The sequence below is a fragment of the Squalius cephalus genome (assembly GCF_949319135.1).
Source record: "Squalius cephalus genome assembly, chromosome: 15".
Classification (NCBI taxonomy): Eukaryota; Metazoa; Chordata; class Actinopteri; order Cypriniformes; family Leuciscidae; genus Squalius; species Squalius cephalus.
In genome coordinates, this window is record NC_137136.1 from 7,202,634 (window position 1) to 7,224,370 (window position 21,737).

The following is a 21,737-nucleotide window of genomic DNA, read 5'->3' on the forward strand; positions in this document are numbered from 1 at the left end:
TTTGAAGCTCAAACATTAACCTCATTGGTTACGCAACACGCTTTAGCCTCCGGAAGAGGTTTGTTCTCGCGCGTCATTCATGTTTGGTTGAGCTTCTGTATGCGTTTGCAACACTTAATAATTAAAAGTGTAATTCAGTCATTTCTCTCAATCCTGTCGTCACTGGCGCGCAATGAATTCTGGGGTAGGCAAGGCAGCAAAGGATCCATCTGTTGTATCCTTCATTTCACGGGAAACGCAGGACGCATTTGAAGGAGCCTTCGAATTGGGACAGCCTTCATCGCGCAGCAGTGACGCAGTCAGCCTTCAAATGTGCCCTTCAAAGGATGCAGCATTTGTTTGCTTTATTTTGCAACAAAATAATAGTTCCAACGAAAGCCTCAGAGAAACTTGGGTCTTCAAGCAACAAACAACAGTGTTTCATTAGTAAACGAATTTGCAGCTTTGAACAAATCTGGAGAGTCAATGATTCAATGACCCATTCATAAATACAGCCACTTTCTTCATTACTGAATGAACGATTGACTCAATGACTTAATCATTAAGACGGTGACTTGCCACCACCTACTGGCAATTTCAGTTTAATATTTAAAAGCATCACTTCATTTTTATCATCATTTCATATTTCTCTATTGAACATTTTTTATTTAAAACATTATCTCATAACGTTATTTATGCCATTGTAATTGAATTCAGTCCACCTCTGAGCAGGATTTAACAGTGTTAATACATCTAGATTCAGCTTGTGCCACTGCAGTGCAAAGATGGCTTTTGTTGATGGTTTCATTTGAATGAAATTATTAATTTAGTTTAATTTATTGCTTTATTTATTATATTAATAATTAAGTTTGTAGAAGAGAGGGGTACGCAGAAGGATGTTAAATGCCCCAGGGTGTATACCGCTCTAAAAAGTTTGGGAACCACTGGTCTAGTGAATCGTTCTTGTGAGTCGGATCCTTTCAATGAATCGGTTGTTCCAGTTCACAAAACAAAAATTAGTCTGATTTGTGAACTATTTCAACTCAATAATCTGATGTTCCATTTAACTACTTCAATTAATTACGTAAAAGTATGGCTTCTGAAGACTTTTGTATTGTTTTCCATTTAATTTATGGACTACTTTTATAAAACATATTGCCTTTTTTTTTTTATCATTTTTGAACTTGACAGCCTCAGTCCCCTTTCATTTTCAGAATACTGAATTGGGTATTGGCTGGGGTATTCCTCATAAATAACCTTTCTGGTTTGGTATGACCTGAGCAGTGGTAAATGACAAAAGTTTAACCTTGCTTCTAGTGAACGATTCTTTCATGTTGTTAGTAGGTCATAAGTTGAATGTGTTATTGAATGTGTCACATAGTTAATAGGTGTGGCAACCAACAAGCTGTTAAATTATGTGACAGGTCAGAATTGACATTTACTGAAGATAACACATGCCATAAAATTTCAAGGTCAGCATAAGGTGGTATTCTTGCTTAGAGGTGCAAGTCTTTATTCAAGTGGTATGGTAGCGGAGTAATTTTAGAGCTTTCTAATCAAGTATGCAACATTTGAGTTTAAGAATAAGGGTGAGTAAAATAATGACAGAATATTTAGTTTCAGTGGGGACATTGGGTGTTTGTTATTTCTGTGTGGCTCTGCTATGGCTTACATTAGCTCTTATGAATATGATTTTCATATCTGTCTGCAGAGCTTCATGCAAAACAGTTCACACAATCATGCAAAACACTCTCTGTGTTGTCTGCTCACATTTGTGCTGTAGTTTAATGTATAGACATGATCTAGACTTTCAATCTTACACTCATCTCTTCCATATACCATAAAGACGATGATTCCTGACCGCAGTTTTCAAACTTTAGTAGTTAACATCTTGTATTAAAGAGTTCCAATCTGCACATTCTTGTCCATATTTTGGCCTCATCCTGTTGTCCTGCTCAGCGGTGTGGTTGTGTCCCCGTCTCTGGAGCAGGTAGTCTCATGGACTGAGTACCACTGCCGGATCGATGCGTTAAACAGTGAAGATCTGCGCTCCCTATGCAAACGCCTCCAGGTGCACAAAATCAGTAGAACCCTGCAGATGTAGTTCTAGGTTTTGTAGAGTGTACTTGCCTTGCTGTGGATGGCCAGTTTGAGCCTGTGACCAAAACAATGTTTGTGCAGAAAATTCCATAATTTCCTGACATTTTTTTTTTTCTATACAAAGTACTTTAAGTGATTGTTTTAAATTCTTAGATGCGCAAATTAGAACTTCATGTCCCTGCAAAATTGCTAAAATATTGTTAGTGGAACTCACAAATTAAATACAATTTTAAAGTATTTGGAATTTTCTAATTATTAGATGCGTAAATTAGCAGCTTTATGGCATTGCTGATCTGCTACATTCCATTTTTGGAGATACCAAGCAGTTCCATGCCCTTAGAACACACAAACTGATTGAAATGAGGAATTTTCTGGAAGCTGTTTTAGGGAAAGTGGATTGTATTTCCATGTTCAGAATGTTCTGAGGTTCAGACGGGTGTTTGGGTCGAGACCTGCACTGACTGCTGCTTGATTATTTGTTGTAAACAATTGATGTAATTGAAGCACGGTCGGTGTAACCTGAGTGTGTTTAGGCCACTAGAGGGAATGTTAACTGTCTATGGCACTACATTGTAAAATAACACCACTAGTCGCAGACTTTAGAGCAGTGCTTCTCAACTGGTTATGCTTCAGGAACCAGATTTTACATTGAATATCAAGTGGTGATCCAACACAGTACAAAAAATTCTTATAAAAGTGAAGTAAATTGTACTTGCATTTAAAGTATACATTTTATCAGTTATGTGTTTCAGGAATCCTTATGCTCATATAATGAAGCTTGTTAATGTTACCATGAGCTGCATAGGCACAACAGTATGCCTAATTATTATAATAACAGGCTGAATAAGGAAATTGACAAGTTCCACTGGTTGAGAACCACTGACTTTGGGGAAATAGCCTAATGCACAACAAATCTTTTATATGAAAACAATATCCCATATTGCCTCGCCAAAATCTTTCCAGTGAGATTAGATTTGTTGCCTCAGGTTAGTGTGTCCCCTTAGGTTAATTCCACCATAGATAGTAAACTCAACTCCTGCTAAGGTTGAATTTGCATGTTAATTCTATGCAGCTTTACTTCCACAAATGTTTTGAATATCAAATCCCTTCTGCGAGGGTAAATTTAAGGGAAGATCTAGAGTCATGCCTTGTTATAGTCTCAGCTTTATGTGGCATAAACACTAGATGGTTTGCTAATGGTGTCTTCTGTCTTTAGATCACCACAAAAGAGGACGTGAACTCCACACATGGCACGTCCATCTCCGCCAGTCTGGAGCCGGAGACTTTCAAGCCCAACCTGAACGAACCCAGTGACCTTCTGGAGGCTGAGCAGATTGAGAAGGTAAGCGCACAGTGGCGCTGCGGTGAAAGAGCTGCTTTACAGTTTTTCATCGATCCACTGGTCCAAAAATAGACGTCCCTCCCTGCTGTTCACCGGTTATTGATCCTCGACCGGAGGATGGTCTCAGACAAGTTAACAGACAGATTTATTCACTTGTCATGTTATGGCCAAGGGCATAAGAACGATTGGTTAAGTGAAGGAGATTGTTCTTGAGCCAAAAATTATTACTCGCCCTCTTGTCATTAAAACCTATATGATTTTCTTTCTTTCATGGAATAGGAAAAAAAAATAGCAGAATGTTCATGCTTACTCTTTTCCATTTAAGAAAAACTACTAATATTAGACCAACGCAGACAGTCACCAGATTACAGCATGCCATGTCACTTCTCAGACATTCAGATTCACCATGTTCAATCGGTGAAAACAAGCTCCAACAGACTCTGACAGGGGTAACACACTTATCCGATAAATCCGACAAAGTATCTGTTGCCGTCTGTTGGTGCGGTGGACTTTAGGGGTAAATGAAGTACAAAGTGCATATCTTTACAGCGTATCTAAGCTGTAATACCCCTAAAGATAAAATTCTGTATTAAAATATTATTTAGGATTAATGCCGCTGTGCCGTAGTTTTGTAAGCTTGCAGTCAAAATTGAATGTGATGAGATAGAATGGGTGGCACAAAATAATACAAAGATAATGAATAGACTGCATGTCTTTCTATTGCTTTGCTTTTGCTGGATGCATGCAAAGAAGCATACAGTGTAGTCTGATTCATAGACAAATGACTCATTTGAGTTGGTTCTTTTTAAATGAATTATTCAACAAGGATTTGTTGAGTGAGTTCAGAAAATGATTCCTTATACATATGACTTGTTTTCTGAAGCCATACGATTGTATGAGATAGTGCTCTGGCAACTAACTAAAATAAGATCATTTTAAGTTTAAATAAATTAAAGATATATAGAAAAATGTATATTTAAAAAAATGACAGTAGCACATAACAAATTTACTAAACTTTAAACAAAAAAGCTGTTTCAAAATATGAATAAATACTACAATAGTATAAATTACTACTTTTAATAATTAAAAAATAACACTGAAACAGAACAAAATTTAAGTACTAGTAATTTCTTTTTTGCCGTTACAACAATCATGTTTTGTTCAACTTTCTTCCAGAAATAAAGCATGATTGTGTTCAGACACTTTTTGACTGTTGTTTAATAAATGTTGCAGTTGTCAGGGACATTTCTGTAATATTCGTACATGACGGCCTGATCTTTTGATCTGATCTCACTGTGCCATTTACAATGTGTTTTGTTGTGAAGCTTCAGCGGTTTTGTGCTGTTATGAGGTTTTAAGTCATTGCGCCCTGCGGCTGCCCGACTTTCAAATGCATCAGCGCTCTGTGAATGGATCACCTGAGGTGGCCTCTCACAGACCCCTTTATTCAGACGTAGACCATTTTGTTGGTAAATCAAATAAACTTGTGTCATTACGCAGAGTAATTCAATGCTCTCCAAGCGCTGGGAAAGCCTGGAGCCGCCGGAGGACACAGAGAACGCTGGACACAAACATGTGTTGAGGAAACGCCTGCCGCCCAGGCGCCCACCATATATGTGTGTCTATATATATTATATACAGTGCTGGTCAGAATTATTTGCCCCCTTGGTAAATATGATCAAAGATGGCTGTAAAAAATAAATCTGCATTGTTTATCCTTTTGATATTTTATTTAAATTTTGTGCAAAAATCGAACCTTTCATTGAAGTAAAATAATTGAAAGTGGGGGGAAATCACATTATGAAATAAATGTTTTTCTCCAAACACATTGGGAAAAATTATTTGCCCCATTTTATTAAATACTTTTTGCAACCTCCTTTTTCCAAGATAACAGCTCTGAGTCTTCTCCTATAATGCCTGATGAGTTTGGAGAACACCTGACCTGAGATCAGAGACCATTCCTCCATACAGAATCTCTCCAGAACCTTCAGATTCCCAGATCCATGTTGGCGCTTCTTCTCTTCAGTTCAGCCCACTCATTTTCTGAAGGGTTCAGGTCAGGGACTGGGATGGCCATTGCAGATGCTTGGTTTTGTGCTCAGTGACCCATTTTTGTTTTGATTTTGATGTTTGTTTTTGGATCACTGTCCTGTTGGAAGATCCAAACATGGCCCGTTATAAGATTTCTAGCACAGGTTGTCAGGTTTACATTTTTTATCTGTTGGTATTTGATCGAATCCATGATGCCATGTATCTGAACAAGATGTCCAGGAAAATTAGGCCCACAGCATTAAAGATACAGCAGAGTATTTCATTTTACACATGGGGTACTTTTTAATCTCTGTATGAACCAAACCCATATTAAGAGTTTGCTGCCAAAAAAAGCTCTTTTTTTTGTTTGTTTCATCTAAAAGAGCTGCTTCACAGTTTTTCATCGATCCACTGGTCCAAAAATAGACGTCCCTCCCTGCTGTTCACTGGTTATTGATCCTCGACCGGAGGATGGTCTCAGACAAGTTAACAGACAGATTTATTCACTTGTCATGTTATGGCCAAGGGCATAAGAACGATTGGTTAAGTGAAGGAGATTGTTCTTGAGCCAAAAATTATTACTCGCCCTCTTGTCATTAAAACCTATATGATTTTCTTTCTTTCATGGAATAGGAAAAAAAAATAGCAGAATGTTCATGCTCACTCTTTTCCGTTTAAGAAAAACTACTAATATTAGATCAACGCAGACAATCACCAGATTACAGCATGCCATGTCACTTCTCAGACATTCTGATTCACCATGTTCAATCGGTGAAAACAAGCTCCAACAGACTCTGACAGGGGTAACACACTTATCCGATAAATCCGACAAAGTATCTGTTGCCGCCTGTCGGTGCAGTGTAAATTGGACTTTAGTGGTAGATGAGGTACAAAGTGCAAATCTTTACAGCGTATCTAAGCTGTAATACCCCTAAAAATTAGAAAAAAATCTGACAGTGAATGAAAATAAAAACACCATAAAAATAGTACATATTACTAGTCCATAATACTACTGGTTCACCATAAAATGGTCTTTTTAAAAAAATTACTTGGACAGAATAATCTGCATTCTCATGTGGACAAAATTCTGTATTAAAATATTATTTAAGATTAATGGACCGCCCCGTCCCGTTTGAAGTTCCAGTAGTGTGAGTTACTTTTCAAACGTTCTATGGTCAGATGAAACAAACAAAAAAAGAGCATTTTTTTTGCAGCAAACACTTAATACGGGTTTGGTTCATACAGAGATAAAAAAGTACACCATGTGTAAAATGAAATACTCTGCTGTATCTTTAATGCTGTGGGCCTAATTTTCTGCCAGAGGTCCTGGACATCTTGTTCAGATACATGGCATCATGGATTCGATCAAATACCAACAGATAAAAAATGTAAACCTGACAACCTGTGCTAGAAATCTTATAACGGGCCATGTTTGGATCTTCCAACAGGACAGTGATCCAAAAACAAACATCAAAATCAAAACAAAAATGGGTCACTGAGCACAAAACCAAGCATCTGCAATGGCCATCCCAGTCCCTGACCTGAACCCTTCAGAAAATGAGTGGGCTGAACTGAAGAGAAGAAGCGCCAACATGGATCTGGGAATCTGAAGGTTCTGGAGAGATTCTGTATAGAGGAATGGTCTCTGATCTCAGGTCAGGTGTTCTCCAAACTCATCAGGCATTATAGGAGAAGACTCAGAGCTGTTATCTTGGAAAAAGGGAGGTTGCAAAAAGTATTTAATAAAAGGGGGCAAATAATTGTTCCCAATGTGTTTTGGAGAAAAACATTTATTTCACAATGTGATTTTTTTCAATTCTTTTACTTCAATGAAAGGTTATATTTTTTCATTTAAAAAAAAAATATATATCAAAAGGATAAACAATGCAGATTTATTTTTTACAGCCATCTTTGATCATATTACCAAGGGGGCAAATAATTCTGACCAGCACTGTATATATGGTGTTCAGCTTCTCTGTGTCTACTGGTGTGGAAAGGTCAGTGCTACTGTAATTGGGCTCTTAATGTTTCACAGATTCTGCTCTGATCCTGCACGTCTTTTATTCGTTCTACATCTTCATGTTGCTGTGTTATTCATTCGTGTTCTGCTGTTTTCCACCTTTTCTTTTTATCACTTTATTTTTACTTCCAGATTACAGCAGAAGCTATTAAAAAAATAACAGGAACATTCAGGAGCACAGAAACATGTTGTCAGTGCTGCCCCATGACTTTTATCAGTAAAATAGCTTCACTACTGAAAAGCAAAAAAGGTGGTAATGTTGCTGTTTTTGAAGTAACTAAACTCATTATTTATTCAAATAAATAGAATCTTACCATGGTACTTTATTTTACTCTTCTAGATCCAGTTACCTGTAGAAACAAACTTTACTAAACAAAAAATAAATCAGCATTTTTATCCAATTCTGCAAACATCAACATGTAAACGGAATGATTCACAGCTTGGTGTCCAGTATTATTTTATTATTATTTATAAACTCTTATTGTTTTTATTAATGTTTGGAATTGGCTTTTTTTTTCGTATTTTAAATTAAAAAAAAAAAAATGTTAGTAAATGAATGTGTTTTTGTCATTTTTATTAGTATTTTTATATTACTATTTAGGTTTAATTTAGGTGTTAGTTTTTATTTATTTCCAGTTAGTGAATTTAGTGCTTCAACTTAATATCAATTATTTGCCAAGGCAACATTTAAAAATGTTCATTTAGCAAGTTTTTCATCTTGTATTTATTTTTGACTTTATTTCAGCTTTATTTCAATTAACAAGAAGGTTTTAAATAGTTTTAGTTAACCAAAATAACCCTGGTCAGCAGTGGTTCTTTGCCTCCATGTCATGTATTAAAATAGTTTAATGTACACCTAACCATGCATTATCTTATTTCCTGTTTTTCATGCAGTTGGCGAAACATCTCCCACCCAGAACCATCGGTTACCACTGGAATCTGACCTTCAGCACATCTAAACATGGCATGAGCATTAAAACACTGTACCGGACGATGCAGGATCAGGAATCGCCCATGCTACTGGTTATCAAAGACAGTGACGGACAGGTCAGACTCTTCTCTTTATCTCTCACAAGTGACAGTCTCAGACCTTAACACAATATTAAAAATTTAATACTGTGAAGCTGCCTTGATACAATCTGCATTGTGAAAAGCGCTATATAAATAAAGTTGACTTGACTTGACTTGACTTAAAAAAACACCAAAGCCTTTGGTTCTCCTATGTCATGTGACCAGGAGCAATGTAAAGATTTTGGTTCAGTGGTTTCCTAATCTAGTCTCTGTGCTCTTGTAGATGTTTGGGGCTTTGGCCTCCCAACCCTTCAAAGTCAGCGAGGGTTTCTACGGCACAGGAGAGACTTTCCTGTTCACCTTCTATCCAGAGTTTGAGGTTTGTGCTCAGTTTATCCATTCATTTTCGTTACTGGCGGAATAAGCTGTCAGTTTGAAATTAATTCTGATTGTGGTTGTCATTTGGCATTTTCATAATCAAAGACTTCATTGCAGGATTTAAACCCTGACTAAACTGAACTAGAGAGACCAAGTGTGTTTTCTTGTTCTAAAATGCTGTTTCTCTCACTGGCAGGCGTACAAATGGACTGGTGATAATCTGTTCTTCATTAAAGGAGACATGGACTCTTTAGCCTTTGGAGGAGGAAGGTCGGTAACTCAGGGCACTTTTAATATTTTGAATACTGATTTTCGTTAGAGATGTTTGTGTAAGACCAAAAAAATGTGTATGCAAATGTAAACCTGAACGTTTGGCCAGCACATTGCAAGCTTATTGTCTCGTTGCACAAACTAAACATGCAACTACAAATCTCAGTAAGGGTAAGATAGTTTGTTTCAAATGTCTGTGCATATCGGTTATTTTTCAGAAAGCTAACTGTGAAAATGTTGACAATTTAACTTGACAGTAATTGATTTGAAACTGGTCATAGTAGGTGACAGTTTATGCTAATGCACACTTTTGAGAAAGCAATTCATTCTTACATTACCATTTACATTTTTGTGAAATTTGGGGGTGGTTAACATTTGTTTATGTTTTTGTAAGAAGTATCTTATGCTCACCAAGTCTGCATTTATTTGATCAAAAATATATGATTACAATTTAAAATAACTGTTTTCTATTTTAATATATTTTTATTTAAATTAATTTATTCCTCTGATGGCAAAGCTGAATTTTCTGTCACATGATCCTTCAGAAATCATTCTAATATGCTGATTTGCTGCTCAAGAAACATTTATTATTATTATCAATGTTAATTCATATTTTTGTGGAAACCGTGATGGATTTTTATGAATAGAACATTAAAAAACAGCATTTTTTTTTTTATTTTTTTTTTAATCTTTTATAACAGTGTAAATTTCGTTTTATTTTACTCTCACTTTTGTTCAATTTAATGGATCCTTGCTGTTTAAAGTGTTAAAAGAAACAAAATCTTACTGACCTCAAACTTTTCAGCAGTGGTTATCATTTGCATCATGACATTTGGAAAGGCAACGACAGATGAAAATGAGCTTGCGTAGCTAGAAGGACTAGTGTCCATGTACTCGAGTAGAGTATGTTTTTGTACAGCCCTTTATTTTTATTTTTAAAATGATTCCCTCCATGTCCGTTTATTTGAGAATGTTTTCTTCTCTTTCAGTGGTGAATTCGGGCTTTGGTTGGACGGGGATCTTTATCACGGCAGGAGTCATTCATGCAAAACCTTCGGGAATCCCATGCTCTCCATGAAGGAGGATTTCTTCGTGCAGGATATTGAGATCTGGTCGTTCGAGTAGCAGCATACAGGGAGGTACCTTTGTGTTGTTAGTTGGAAAGAGGAATTGGACAGCAGGCAGATCCCAAACCTTACTGCACATCACCGCGGCTCCCAGGAAGCCCGTAACGGACGCTACTGTTACCGCGCTTGTCGTATGTTACTCCTGCATTTAATACAGAGCTCTTCTTTGTGCTGTTTAGTATATGTGTTTTGTTCAAGCCGTGTGCAGCGTCAATAACGAACGGGAGGATGTAACAAGGGACCCCCGTGAGCACCTTTAGCATCGAGTGGAGATGACGATGAAAACGATGGTGGTGGCGGCACGGGTTTGGGCTGCCCGAGAACTGCCATAGTCCAATTTACCTGAGCTGAAGCGGCAAGAGAACGTTCAAAAGATGATGTTAGCCCATAGGATGTCACTACTGCAACACGGGGATCGATGGGGGGAAAAGAAAAGCAAACAACTGAAAACACATTCCCTTGCTCTCAGAGGAAGAATATGCATTTTTTTGGATCGCCGTGGCGTCCACGAGAAGACGAGAACACATCCGTAGTTTCTTTTGAGGCGAAATATTCAAGTGTCGTGAAACTCGTAGTCTTTCTGTCGTTCACTATCATAGCACACCATGTCGAAGCACATAATCGGAAACCCCATCGTCGTAATGTTCTGTTCAGTGGGTTTTACATGTGAGTGTGGCTAACACCGACCCCTCCGCTTCGGAAGGGCCGACTTTTACTGTTCGTAGGCAGAAATGTGTCGCAATAGATTTGTGGAATATGCAAATTCCTGTCCTGTGACCTCAAATAATCCAAACGGGGCACTTTTGTTTTCCCTGTTTCTCTTTCTAAGAGACCTTTTACGTCTTGACGGATTTATTGCTTTTCTGGGTATCATTTGAAAAGCCTGAGACGTGTTTTTCATGAATATAATGACAATTCTATATTTATGTATATGATTATATATATATATATATACATATACATAAATTCATATATATATATATATATATATATATATATATATATATATATAAAATGATTATATATATGTATTGCTGTTAAGTGTGACAGTGATCTTTTTTGTGCTGATATCTCAGCTGTTACTAATATAATGTATATTACCCTGTAAATTAATGTTAAGATAGTAGATTTGTTCCTATATATAAATATATATATATATATATATATAAAAATGAATATACAGTGTGTGGATTGGTGGGTTGCTTCTCGCACTTTATTAATCTAGTTTCAAGCCAGGTTCTTCAGGCCTCATTAGCAGTAGCAGTACAGTATATATTTTTGTTTGTCTTTTAGATCATAGAGTAAATGAATTGTTTATAAAGAGCTTGCTGCTACTGTGGAGAGGAAAAGCCCCGGACGGGCGTCTCAGCGGTCGAGCACAGGGTCGAATCTGACGGACTCTCTTCTTCTCACGTGTCCTGTCCCGGAGTTTTTTTGTTTGGTTTTTGTCAGGTTTTTTTTTTTTTTCCGGTGTCTAGATTGACTGTGCACACAACGAGAGGAGCACAAAGGTCCTTTCAAAGTGCAAACAAATCCTTCATCTATTTCACCGGAATATAATGTTACAGTGATGTATAAAGAACAATGAATACTAATAAATTGTTGTAACCTGGGACAGAATCAGGTCTTTTATGGTTTTTATTTTCTTTGGTCTTTCTTTGAGCTCTTCAGCACTGAATAAGCAATTACATGATTTCTTCTTTTTTTTTTTTATGCTGACTTGTTCTATACCATAGTGTTTTGGAAAGTAATTCTGTGCTAATGCCATGTTAAATGAATATGCTAATGATTCAGGCCTGTGGTGTATGTCAAAGCACCATGATATTATCATCCAAAACTATATCTTTACAATAGTATCACCACAGCACTTTTGTGTAAGGGGGAAATTCATGGTTCATACAGCCATAAATCTGCTTAATTTGGTTCAGAAGGGAAGTCTGTCAACATGAAATACTATTTCACTTTTGTAATCTGTCGTATTTCTTCGTGAAACATCTTATTCGTCGGGGAGAAAAAACATAATTTCATCCATTAGTAATGAGTGTATGGTGGTTTAAGGGGAGGGGCTGAAAAAAGTATGCGGGATTCATGACGTCAGCAAAAAAAAAAATTCTTCGTAGATTAAGTTATTAAATTTTAGTTTATTTATGTTTAAAAAAAAAATACTGAGACTTGTAAAACCAAGAATATATTATAATGTGCTAATTATAATAAGGATGATGATGATGATTACGTGTGACCGCCACAACACGGTAGTAGATTTTTGTTTGCTGTTTTTATTATAGAATAAAATATAAAATTTATAGAACTAAATGCGATGAGAATTCACATCAAACGACGTCACAAAACTTGATATAAGTAGCGTTTTGATTATGAGGTACAATGATGGGGTGATTGACAGGTGTCAAAAATGAAGAGTCAGTGCTTGTAGGAAAGGAGAATATTTTTGAAGCTGCTGAGGTGGGAGTTCTGGCTGTACTTTGTTTATATCTCTAGTCTGCTGCTGTTTCAGTAAATATATTCAGCTTCGTTCACACTAATGACAAACTCGTGATGTTGAGCAGGTGTCCAGACTACTATGACAGCAGTGCTGTTATGCTGTGAAATGAAAGTGTAAATGCATCTGCCTGGGGCTTGTTGACAACACTGAATATATACTGTATATACGGCTGTAGTCTGTATGTTTTGGGGTTTTTTTTTAAATCCTTTTATTTAGTTTACAGGGTCTGGTGCAAGAGCGCCACCTGGTGGATATATTGTAAATTGCACAAAAATGTTGTTATGGTAATTTATACCACAAACCTCCATCCAGTTATAAAAGAATGAGAGATATTAAAAATGCAAAGCCTATAAAACAGGTTCACAAATGTCTTATAATATTTCAAACTATTTCTGACCCCAAATATAACAAAAAATATATATATACAAAGAGGGCAAATTATATTGAAGAACGGTCGATTGGCTACATACACAAAGCTAGACATATTATGAACACAAATGTGACACCGTCATAACCACACACTCATGGTTGAATTAGTTCACATTAGAAACTAATTCGATCTTCACATTAAAGCTCTTGTCCTCTTTCAGAAAATATACACATGATTTTACTTTGAATAGAATGCCATATTCAATGCAAAAAAAAATAAAAAAATTGATGGCACTAAATGTTGACCTGAAAACTTTTTAAACAACAGAGAAAGGCAAAAATGATAATGAAAGTCCCATGTGAAAATCAAAACACAATTTTAAAAAAAATCTGAAACTGCAAAAAAGCACCGACGCGAGGAAAACAAGTGCTTTAGCTACAAATGAGATGCAGTCCCATTGATTGTCCTTAGTATTTTGAAAACAATTAAAACATTTACACAGTTTTAAAAGTCAAGTAACCTAGTGGTTTAATCTTTATTTTGCACTCAGCAATATTGACTTTAAAATAAAGCACAGGATTTTTTCCTCATTTAATTGCAGGGGTCAAGGCAAATTTCACCATATCATTATGAAAATATAAGTCTATTAATATCAGACACCATGTGAATACAGGCAAAAAATGTCCTCATCTGAGGCTTGTTCCTTTTGCAGTCTTCTGACAGGAATCCCTTTTTTTTCCCCAAAGCAAATGAGGCACTTGGATGTAGCCACCAGTGGCAGATGTGTCGCGTTCAATGGCAGGAGAAATTAAAAATCAGTTTCTTTTTCAGTTTGAAAGTTCCTTCCTAGTAAACCAGGTACTGTAACTCTGAGTAAATGAGAGGAAACATCACGGCACAGGCTCTGTACAGGATGGCTCCACTCTTGACCAGCGCTCGTGGAATTGTGAGCCAGGATTCAGATCTGAAGCTGAAGTAAATGGCGTACAGGGCCACCGCGAAAAAGTGACCGATTAGAGTCAAGGGTCTCGGTGACAATCTAAGGAAAAAAAAAAACAGATTAGTGGTGTGACAACAATGTATATGCGAAAGAGATCTGATTTGAGGACCGCACTGATGTTTTCAGCTTAGTGGTCAAGATGGCTTTTCAGTGGCAGAGTGTTTGTAAATACTTACACCGACAGAAGGCCGATCGGTCCGTTGATACATTCTCCGCCAAGTTTGAAATAGTGGAAACAGGCTTTTCTCAACTGATACAGTGAATCTGAAAATCAACATAAGGTTTACATGCATTACAAGTAACTTGGATTACGTAATCAATTACTTTTTTGATGTAACATTTATATATTTACACATTATTATTTTAGTTACTTTTTTTAAAAGTAATGCACATTACTTTTCAGTTTAAACTTTGCTTAAACATTTTTTTAACTGCTGAATTAAAATTCTCTCTCCATAACGTAGTCACATGTGAGCCAGAATTGACCAAAAGTACACAAAACACATTTCTTTCCACTTTCAATATAAAGAGTTGTACATCAGTCAATATAAGCTGTAATGTTGAGAGATCTTTTGTATGTCATACATAGCTCTAGGGGTCAGGAAATATTCTAAATGTTTAGAATTTTATAATATTTTACATGTGTTTTTAAAAGAAAAATAAGAGGTATGTTACAGTATGCCATGTTGCTTTTCAATGAAAAAAAAAAACGGCTGAAAAGGCTTGGAAGAGTGCGAGTAACGTGTAACATTACTTTCCACAAAAAGTAACCAAGTTACATAATAAGTTACTTTTGTAGGGAGTAACGCGATAACGCATTACTTCTAATATAAAAGGAGAGTTTGATTTTTGAAAATGTGAATCCAAAATGTATATTTAAGAATGCGTTTCATTTCGTCACTTACTGTCGGTCGCAGCAAACAGCTCATACAGTGCTTGAGCCAAGACGTTCACTACAAACGAGTGAGATGATTTCCTCTCCCAGTGGAATTTCTTCTTCGCCTGACAACAAAAACAGCCTCATTTCTCTGTTGCACCATGATCTCTGCTGCATTTAAGCATTTATCCAATACCATCTGTTCTAAAACCTGTTGAGGTGCCTTACCGCATTACACTTACTTATTGCTGTGCCTACACTGTAAACAAATAGTTGGTTTAACTTAAAAAAGTTACCTGGTTGCCTTAAAAATTTGAGTTAAAACAATAAATGAGATTTAAATAAACAGACACTCAAAATATGTTATGTGCACCACATTAATCATCTAAGTTGATTTGACAAAAGAAAAAAAAAACCTGAGATAAGTTTTGCAGCAAAGTTGATGTTAAACGTTCTTGTCTTGATATGATTTGCAGTGAGGATCAGCAATGACTGGCTCCAGAAAGGGATCTGATGTTAGCTGTTACCTGGAGCACAGCTGTATTGTCATAGAGATCAGGGATGTTCTTTAGCAGGTCTCTCCAGATGCGGACGTCATTCAGCACAACACTCATCCCGCCACCGGTCAGAGGATGACGCATGTTATATGCGTCTCCTAAGAGCAGAACTCCTGATGGAGGACAGGTGGGAAAATCACTCACAGTACAATTTCACTCTATGCACTTGGTCTTCATTTTTAGGGATGCAAAAATTATGTTATGAAAGAGTATTTTAACTGAGTGATGCATGTGTGTGTAGGTTTTTTTATTTTTTTCACCATTTGACGGGTCTATCGCAGTTTAATGTAACATCTACATTTTAGGGTTTTCATGACACACTACCAGTTTAATGCTCACCAAAGCTGCATTTTTATATTTTGGTGGAAACCGTTTTCAGCAAATCAGCATTTCAGTATGACATGTGTGACACTGAAGACTGGAGTAATTGCTGCTGAAAATTCAACTTTGCATCACGGGTATACATTACATTTGACAATATTTTCAAGTGAAAACAGCTATTTTAAATTGTAATAACATTTCACGATATTACTGCATTTTTGAGCATATAAATGCAGCCTTGGTGAGCATAATAGACTTCTTTCAAAAATTTTAATTATTCCAAACTTTCGAAGTGTGTGCGTGTTGATATACAATATAGAGAGTCATTCCTTATGGCTTACCTGGTTTATTGACTGGTGAGGGTGGCAGGAAGCTGGCTGGCATCGTTCTCAAGCGATCATTCTGCAATGCCACCATGAACGGCTCCTTTAAATGCTCTGTGTAAGCAAAATATACAAATTTAGTTAGCATTTTGTTGTCTAAATGTTTCAATTGTGGTGGTGTGCTCTATATAGAAATACAACTGAAATAAGAAGTATTTTTAGAAATCCATGAGAATAAAAGGACCCATTTTAGCAATAGTCTAAGTCCGATACCTGGTAGTTGGGGGTGGATTTTTTCCGTCATGTACTGCTTAAGGTCTCGGGGCATCTCTCCTCTGACATCCACCAGAACCCGAGTCTCATTGGAGGAGATCTGATAGATCAGCACCGGACTGGGATCAGCTAGAACCAGCTCTGCATGATTGGGCTTGAACTGCGGTGAGTCCTGGAAGAGAACATAACCGCACAATCAATCATTGTGTTGCTTGGGAATTTTTAACAGAAGTGTGCAACCGTCAGCCTTATGTTTACCTTCATTATGCATCCAACAAAATGAGACGATACTTTAACTTTCCCAGAAACCAGATTCTTCCGGAACTTGGAGAAACAGCCGTCAGCGACTACAGTCAGAGGAGCATGGATCTCCTGAGAGGGAAAGAGTAAAATTGCAGTGAGGAAAAAGCTTAAACAACACTTTTAAGGAGTGTATTTCATCAAACTGACATGCCATGTGCAGTGTTGGGGAAAGTTACTTTTAAAAGTAATGCGTTACAATATAGTGTTACTCCCTAAAAAAGGAACTAACTGCATTAATTAGTTACTCTTTATGAAAAGTAAAGTTACAATACTTTTGCCTTACTTTTTCTCACCTGGGCTGGGCTTGCTTGTTTGTTTGTTTTTAATTACAAAAATGTTATAATTTTGGAAAATGTAAAGGCAAAAGTGAAAAGAATAAGCTTAAGGAAATGCACATTCTCTGGGGGGAAAAAGTAATCTGATTACATAACTCGTGTTACTTGTAGTGTGTTACCCCCAAACACTGGCCATGTGAATAAAAGTGTGGCTTACAGAAGTATTTGACCTCGTGTGGATGATTGCCAGAGCATCTCTAAATATCTGTGATCCATTTATCATCGAGTATCAGTGTGCCATTACCTTGATCATCCCAGAGTCTTTCTCCCTGTACTGAATTCCTGTCACACACTCATCTTCTTCCTCCAGGCTCGTCACCGTTCCCTCCACGAACTTCACACTATGCAAATATGACATGATATTAAACCCATCAGTTTCTAAATCCTTGGGTGAAGAGAAACAAAAGCCCTTACAAAGACTCTTTACAAAATTCAACACTAACACATAAAGAACATCTACACTCTTACAAATAAAGGTTCCAAAAAGGGATTTTTGCAGTGATGCCCCAAAGAACCTTTCAGTGAACACTGAACAGTTCTTAAAAGAACCTTTTTTTTTTCTCAGTGTGAAGAACATTTAAATAATCTAAAGAACCTTTTTCCACTATAAAGAACCTTTTGTGGAATGGAAAGGTTCTATGGATGTTAAAGGTTCTTAATGGATCCATAGATGCCAATAACTATCAGGTTCCTGAAGTAAAAACTGCATTCAGTTTCTCCACAGGGTAATTCATTTTCAATGATATCTTTAAAGACAGCCCTACTGTAAGCTATGACATTGTTGATCTATAGTATTTGCTTCTGTTGAAGCCGTTGTCCCGCATTATTTCATTATTTTGATTATTTCAAAATGTTTAACAGCTTAATTTGTAGTGAAAAACTGCATTACCCATGAAGCTGTACAGAAAATTCCACCAATCAGATCTCATTAGCTCCGCCTACTCCCACGAAGCACTGCAAATTATGCAATCATGTCCCTAAATATTTAAATATTTGAATATATATGCATATTTTTGCAATAAACTTAATATATATTCAGGGATATATATATAAAATCAACATTTTTAAATTAGTATTTTTATACTTCACATTTTATACTTTTTACATTGATTATGCAGTTCGCAATGCTTCATGGGATTGCAGTTCTTTCCCTCACTAAAGCCGTTAAGTACACAGTCTTGTACCTTTGTATTTTTGTCTGATTTTCAAATACTTTTTTGCTTCAAATCAAAGTTTGCAATGTTGTGATTCACCTCGTAGCTGATTGGCTTGGTTCATGGCTTATAACGCTTTAACAGAGATTTTTTGAAATCCCTATGGGATAAATGAATGGAAAAATACTTCCATAACCAATGCCACGGGTGGGAGCTGTTGCGCTCTATAAAGAACCTTGACTGACAGACAGTTACTGTATAATCTCACCATATTTGAGGTCTACAGTCAAAAATCACATTATGCAAATGTGTGTTTTCCCTTACAGTGGTTTTACCTCTGTAAACCGCTTTCCAATTAGAATAATTCTGTGAAATAAGACTAGTAATGATAAGCATGGTGTCATTATACTCATAAATGGAAAGTACAAACGGCATCAGGTATTTACTTGGGCTCAGCGAGGGCAGCTCGACGCAGTCCCATGATAAAGCGTCCATGGTGGAAGGCCCGTCCACCCTGAATGCTGTTCTCCTGCTGGGGATACGGGATCTCCACCTCCGTCCTGCTCTCAAGGTCATGGATTACATATCCATTCACCACATGGGCGTCCAGACCCTCAACAGTACCTGAGAGAAGACAAACAGTAACAAACTGTGAGTTTGAAAATTAAATACAAAACTACAAATGTGAATTTGTACATTACAGATCTATCCAATAAAAACACGATCATTTCTATTTATTAGATATTAAAAAAACAATGAAAAGAGGATTTGAACAGCATGCTTTTTAATAGAAAGACTGTAACAGGGGATCTGTACCCTCCAGGTTGAGTTCTTTGAGTGCCCGATATCCTCCCGGCTGCAGAAGTTCTCCCACTATCCGATCTGGTTCTTTCATGTCCCTCTCCACCACTGTGACCCTCCGGCCGTCTCGGGCCAGGACGGCAGCCATGGCTGATCCCAGAACACCAGCACCCACTATGATGACCTCGGGATCCTCTGCCTGATCGCACTGACTGTCAGTCGCTCTCCTTCGCTTTACATCTCTCTAGTTAAGAAGAGTGTCAGATAGAAAGCAACAGCTGTCTTTATTATAAGAATATCAATATTTATTTGTATTATTTAAATATAATATATATGTGTGTGTATATATATATATATATATATCATTTTTGTATATAATAATGTATGTATTTTTTCATGGTAGTGTTCCTGGTGTTCTAAAATTCATTTATATTTAATTGTTTAATTTTATATTATTTTATTATATTATTTATATTATAAAAATACTTAAGTATTAGAAATGTCTTTAAAATGAAATATTTTTATTTTATTTTATGTATTTGTGGACCCTTTGAAGTACCTTATAATGTAATATATGAATAAAGAGATAGTTCGCCCAAAAATGTTTTCATCCTTTACTTTCCCTCAAGTTGTTCCAAACCTGTATGAGTTTCTTTCTTCTTCTGAAGACGAAAGAAGATTTTGAAGAAATGTTGGACACCAAACAGTAGCTGGACCCCCTTGACTTGTATGGAGAGAAAAAAATACTATGGAAGTCAATGGGGCCCATCAACTGTTTGGTTCCCAACATTCTTCATAATATCTTCTTTTGTGTTTGGATTAGAACTTGAGAGTGAGAAAATTATAGAATTTAAATTTTTGGGTGAACTAACTCTGAATTAATGAACTCTATTTAAATTATGATCGCACAATTCGATTCAATAGTGGTAAATTATTTCCAGTGTTCATATTAATTGCTTGAAATTGACTTAATGAAAACTAAATGCTCAAACTCAACTATGAAAACACAGACACACAGTAGCTATGATCAAAAACACAATATCTCACCTTCTTAGAAGTTCGACTACAGCTGTCGGTACTAGACCTGTAGAAGAGTTTTCTGGTCGGAGAGAATGTAGTCAGGAGTTTGAAAGGCATCTGGAGAAATTGAGGCGCTTTGAGTGTCTGTCCGCGGAACCCGAGGCACGTGAATATCAGACCCACGGACACGCACAGCACCGCGGCCACCATCAGCTCTCTGGGCGCGTAACTCACCAGGGCGTCGCATTTCTTATAGATATAAGTAAAACTTGCAATGCCAAGAAAGGTCCACATGTCGAAAAGCACTTCAAATATAAGAAACAAAAATAATAAGACCGCTTTAAGGCGTTCAAAAAAGTCAATGAAGTCTTAAAAGAACAGCACAGGTGATCAGAAAATAGACTCTAAATAATTATTCCATGCAAAAAATGTGGGGGAAAATAGTATCTATTTTTCAGAATAAGTTATGGCATTAATTTAAGCAAATGCCTCTTCTTATAAATAATCATAAATAACCATTTAAGTGTATTATCCAGGTGCACTCGAGCTGGTGCGATGCTTCTAGGTGATGCTGAATAATTTATGATAATGAGGGTGCGGATCCTCTTGCAGTTTGTAGACCGCAGCGTCCCGCCTCCTCTGTTTATAATGAGCCAATCAGCTGCGAGTCTTCGGTGAGCAGAGCTCACGCTATCTGGCCATTGGCCAATCCAAGGCTGCTGGTTGGCGAATGGACTGAAGTATGATGTGATGTCACAGAGAGGTTGTGTTTGGCAGATGTTACGAGAAAAGAGCGTCATTTAATGTAGTCCTAAATATGCACGTTGTATAAAGAAATGACTGTAGTAAAGGACTAAAATATATGTATGTCTATAAATTGGGGAGAATAAATAATCGAGAGAGCCCTCTTAATAAGTGCATTGCCATTTTTATGTAAAATGTTATTTTGTTTGTTTATACATAAGCTATAATATGACTGCATATATATATATATATATTTCTTTTATATATATATATATATTTTTTTATATACATAGGCTATAATATGACTACATATATACTCTATATACTATATTAAACTAAAAGGCAGAAATTACATTAAGTAAATAAGAATACTTTCATAATCCCAGGCTCAAAACATTGTTACTTTGTTTTGCTTGATGAATTCAAATAAATGTATTAAATTGATGCAGACAGTACAAGCATACATATGCACATATAAAGAGTGTATGCAGAACATAGACACCTTTGTTTAAAGTAATCTGCTCAATATGAGCTAAGCTAAACAAGGGAGACCAGACAACTGAATTTATCTCATTTATCACCATAAAAACTGGATGCATAAATCACAAGTTGGGGGACAAACTTTCTTGAAAATAATGTCCCGGGATTATGGGGAAATTAATGATGTCGCGGTAAAAAAGTCTTAAATTAGGCTTCATTTTCTTTAGGCAAAATATAACTCTTCATGAAATGTTCAGGAATGTGTAGGATTAGCTCACCCTAATTGAAAATTCTGTTTTCATCCTGAAATTGAATTACTCAATTACTCAACCCCCAAGATTCTGAAATTTAACTCACCCTCATGTCGCAGACTTTAGTTCATCTTCATCATCTTGATGTGTGAGAACCAATGAGGTTCATT

At 36.5% G+C, this 21,737-nt stretch overlaps 2 protein-coding genes across 5 annotated transcripts in view; one reads left to right on the top strand and one right to left on the bottom strand.

Annotated features, from left to right (window-relative positions):
* The window catches only part of oxr1a (oxidation resistance 1a), a gene marked incomplete at its 5' end in the record, with an annotated part of 162,380 nt that extends 150,510 nt beyond the window's left edge, over window positions 1-11,870 (top strand). For 3 of the 4 annotated variants that reach the window (XM_079893747.1, XM_079893746.1, XM_079893748.1), the window contains 6 exons: window positions 1,970-2,050; window positions 3,296-3,421; window positions 8,367-8,519; window positions 8,767-8,862; window positions 9,058-9,131; window positions 10,121-11,870. In XM_079893747.1, the coding sequence (XP_079749873.1) occupies window positions 1,970-2,050; window positions 3,296-3,421; window positions 8,367-8,519; window positions 8,767-8,862; window positions 9,058-9,131; window positions 10,121-10,256 (666 nt within the window). In that variant the 3' untranslated portion in view covers window positions 10,257-11,870. The remainder of the gene's footprint in view (window positions 1-1,969; window positions 2,051-3,295; window positions 3,422-8,366; window positions 8,520-8,766; window positions 8,863-9,057; window positions 9,132-10,120) is intronic. The other variant, XM_079893749.1, reaches the window with a different exon arrangement.
* Window positions 11,871-13,388: 1,518 nt separating this feature from the next.
* sqlea (squalene epoxidase a) lies at window positions 13,389-20,678 on the bottom strand. The gene is made up of 11 exons (XM_079893750.1): window positions 20,120-20,678; window positions 19,088-19,316; window positions 18,718-18,895; window positions 17,362-17,458; window positions 16,738-16,851; window positions 16,480-16,651; window positions 16,225-16,320; window positions 15,533-15,675; window positions 15,034-15,130; window positions 14,305-14,392; window positions 13,389-14,167 (listed from the first exon to the last, which is right to left on the bottom strand). Exons 1-11 carry the CDS (start codon window positions 20,384-20,386, stop codon window positions 13,975-13,977), a joined length of 1,674 nt encoding a protein of 557 aa, XP_079749876.1. The 5' UTR covers window positions 20,387-20,678; the 3' UTR covers window positions 13,389-13,974.
* Between the last annotated feature and the right edge of the window lie 1,059 nt (window positions 20,679-21,737).

Bases quoted from the DNA above. Each gene is read 5' to 3' on its own strand.
- sqlea (XM_079893750.1), bottom strand. From the start codon at position 20,386: ATGTGGACCTTTCTTGGCATTGCAAGTTTTACTTATATCTATAAGAAA. The intron at 17,459-18,717 runs GTAAATACCTGA...ATATTTGCATAG, and splicing joins GCTGCCCTCGCTGAGCCCAA to TGTGAAGTTCGTGGAGGGAA. The intron at 14,168-14,304 runs GTAAGTATTTAC...TTTTTTCCTTAG, and splicing joins CCGATCGGCCTTCTGTCGGT to ATTGTCACCGAGACCCTTGA.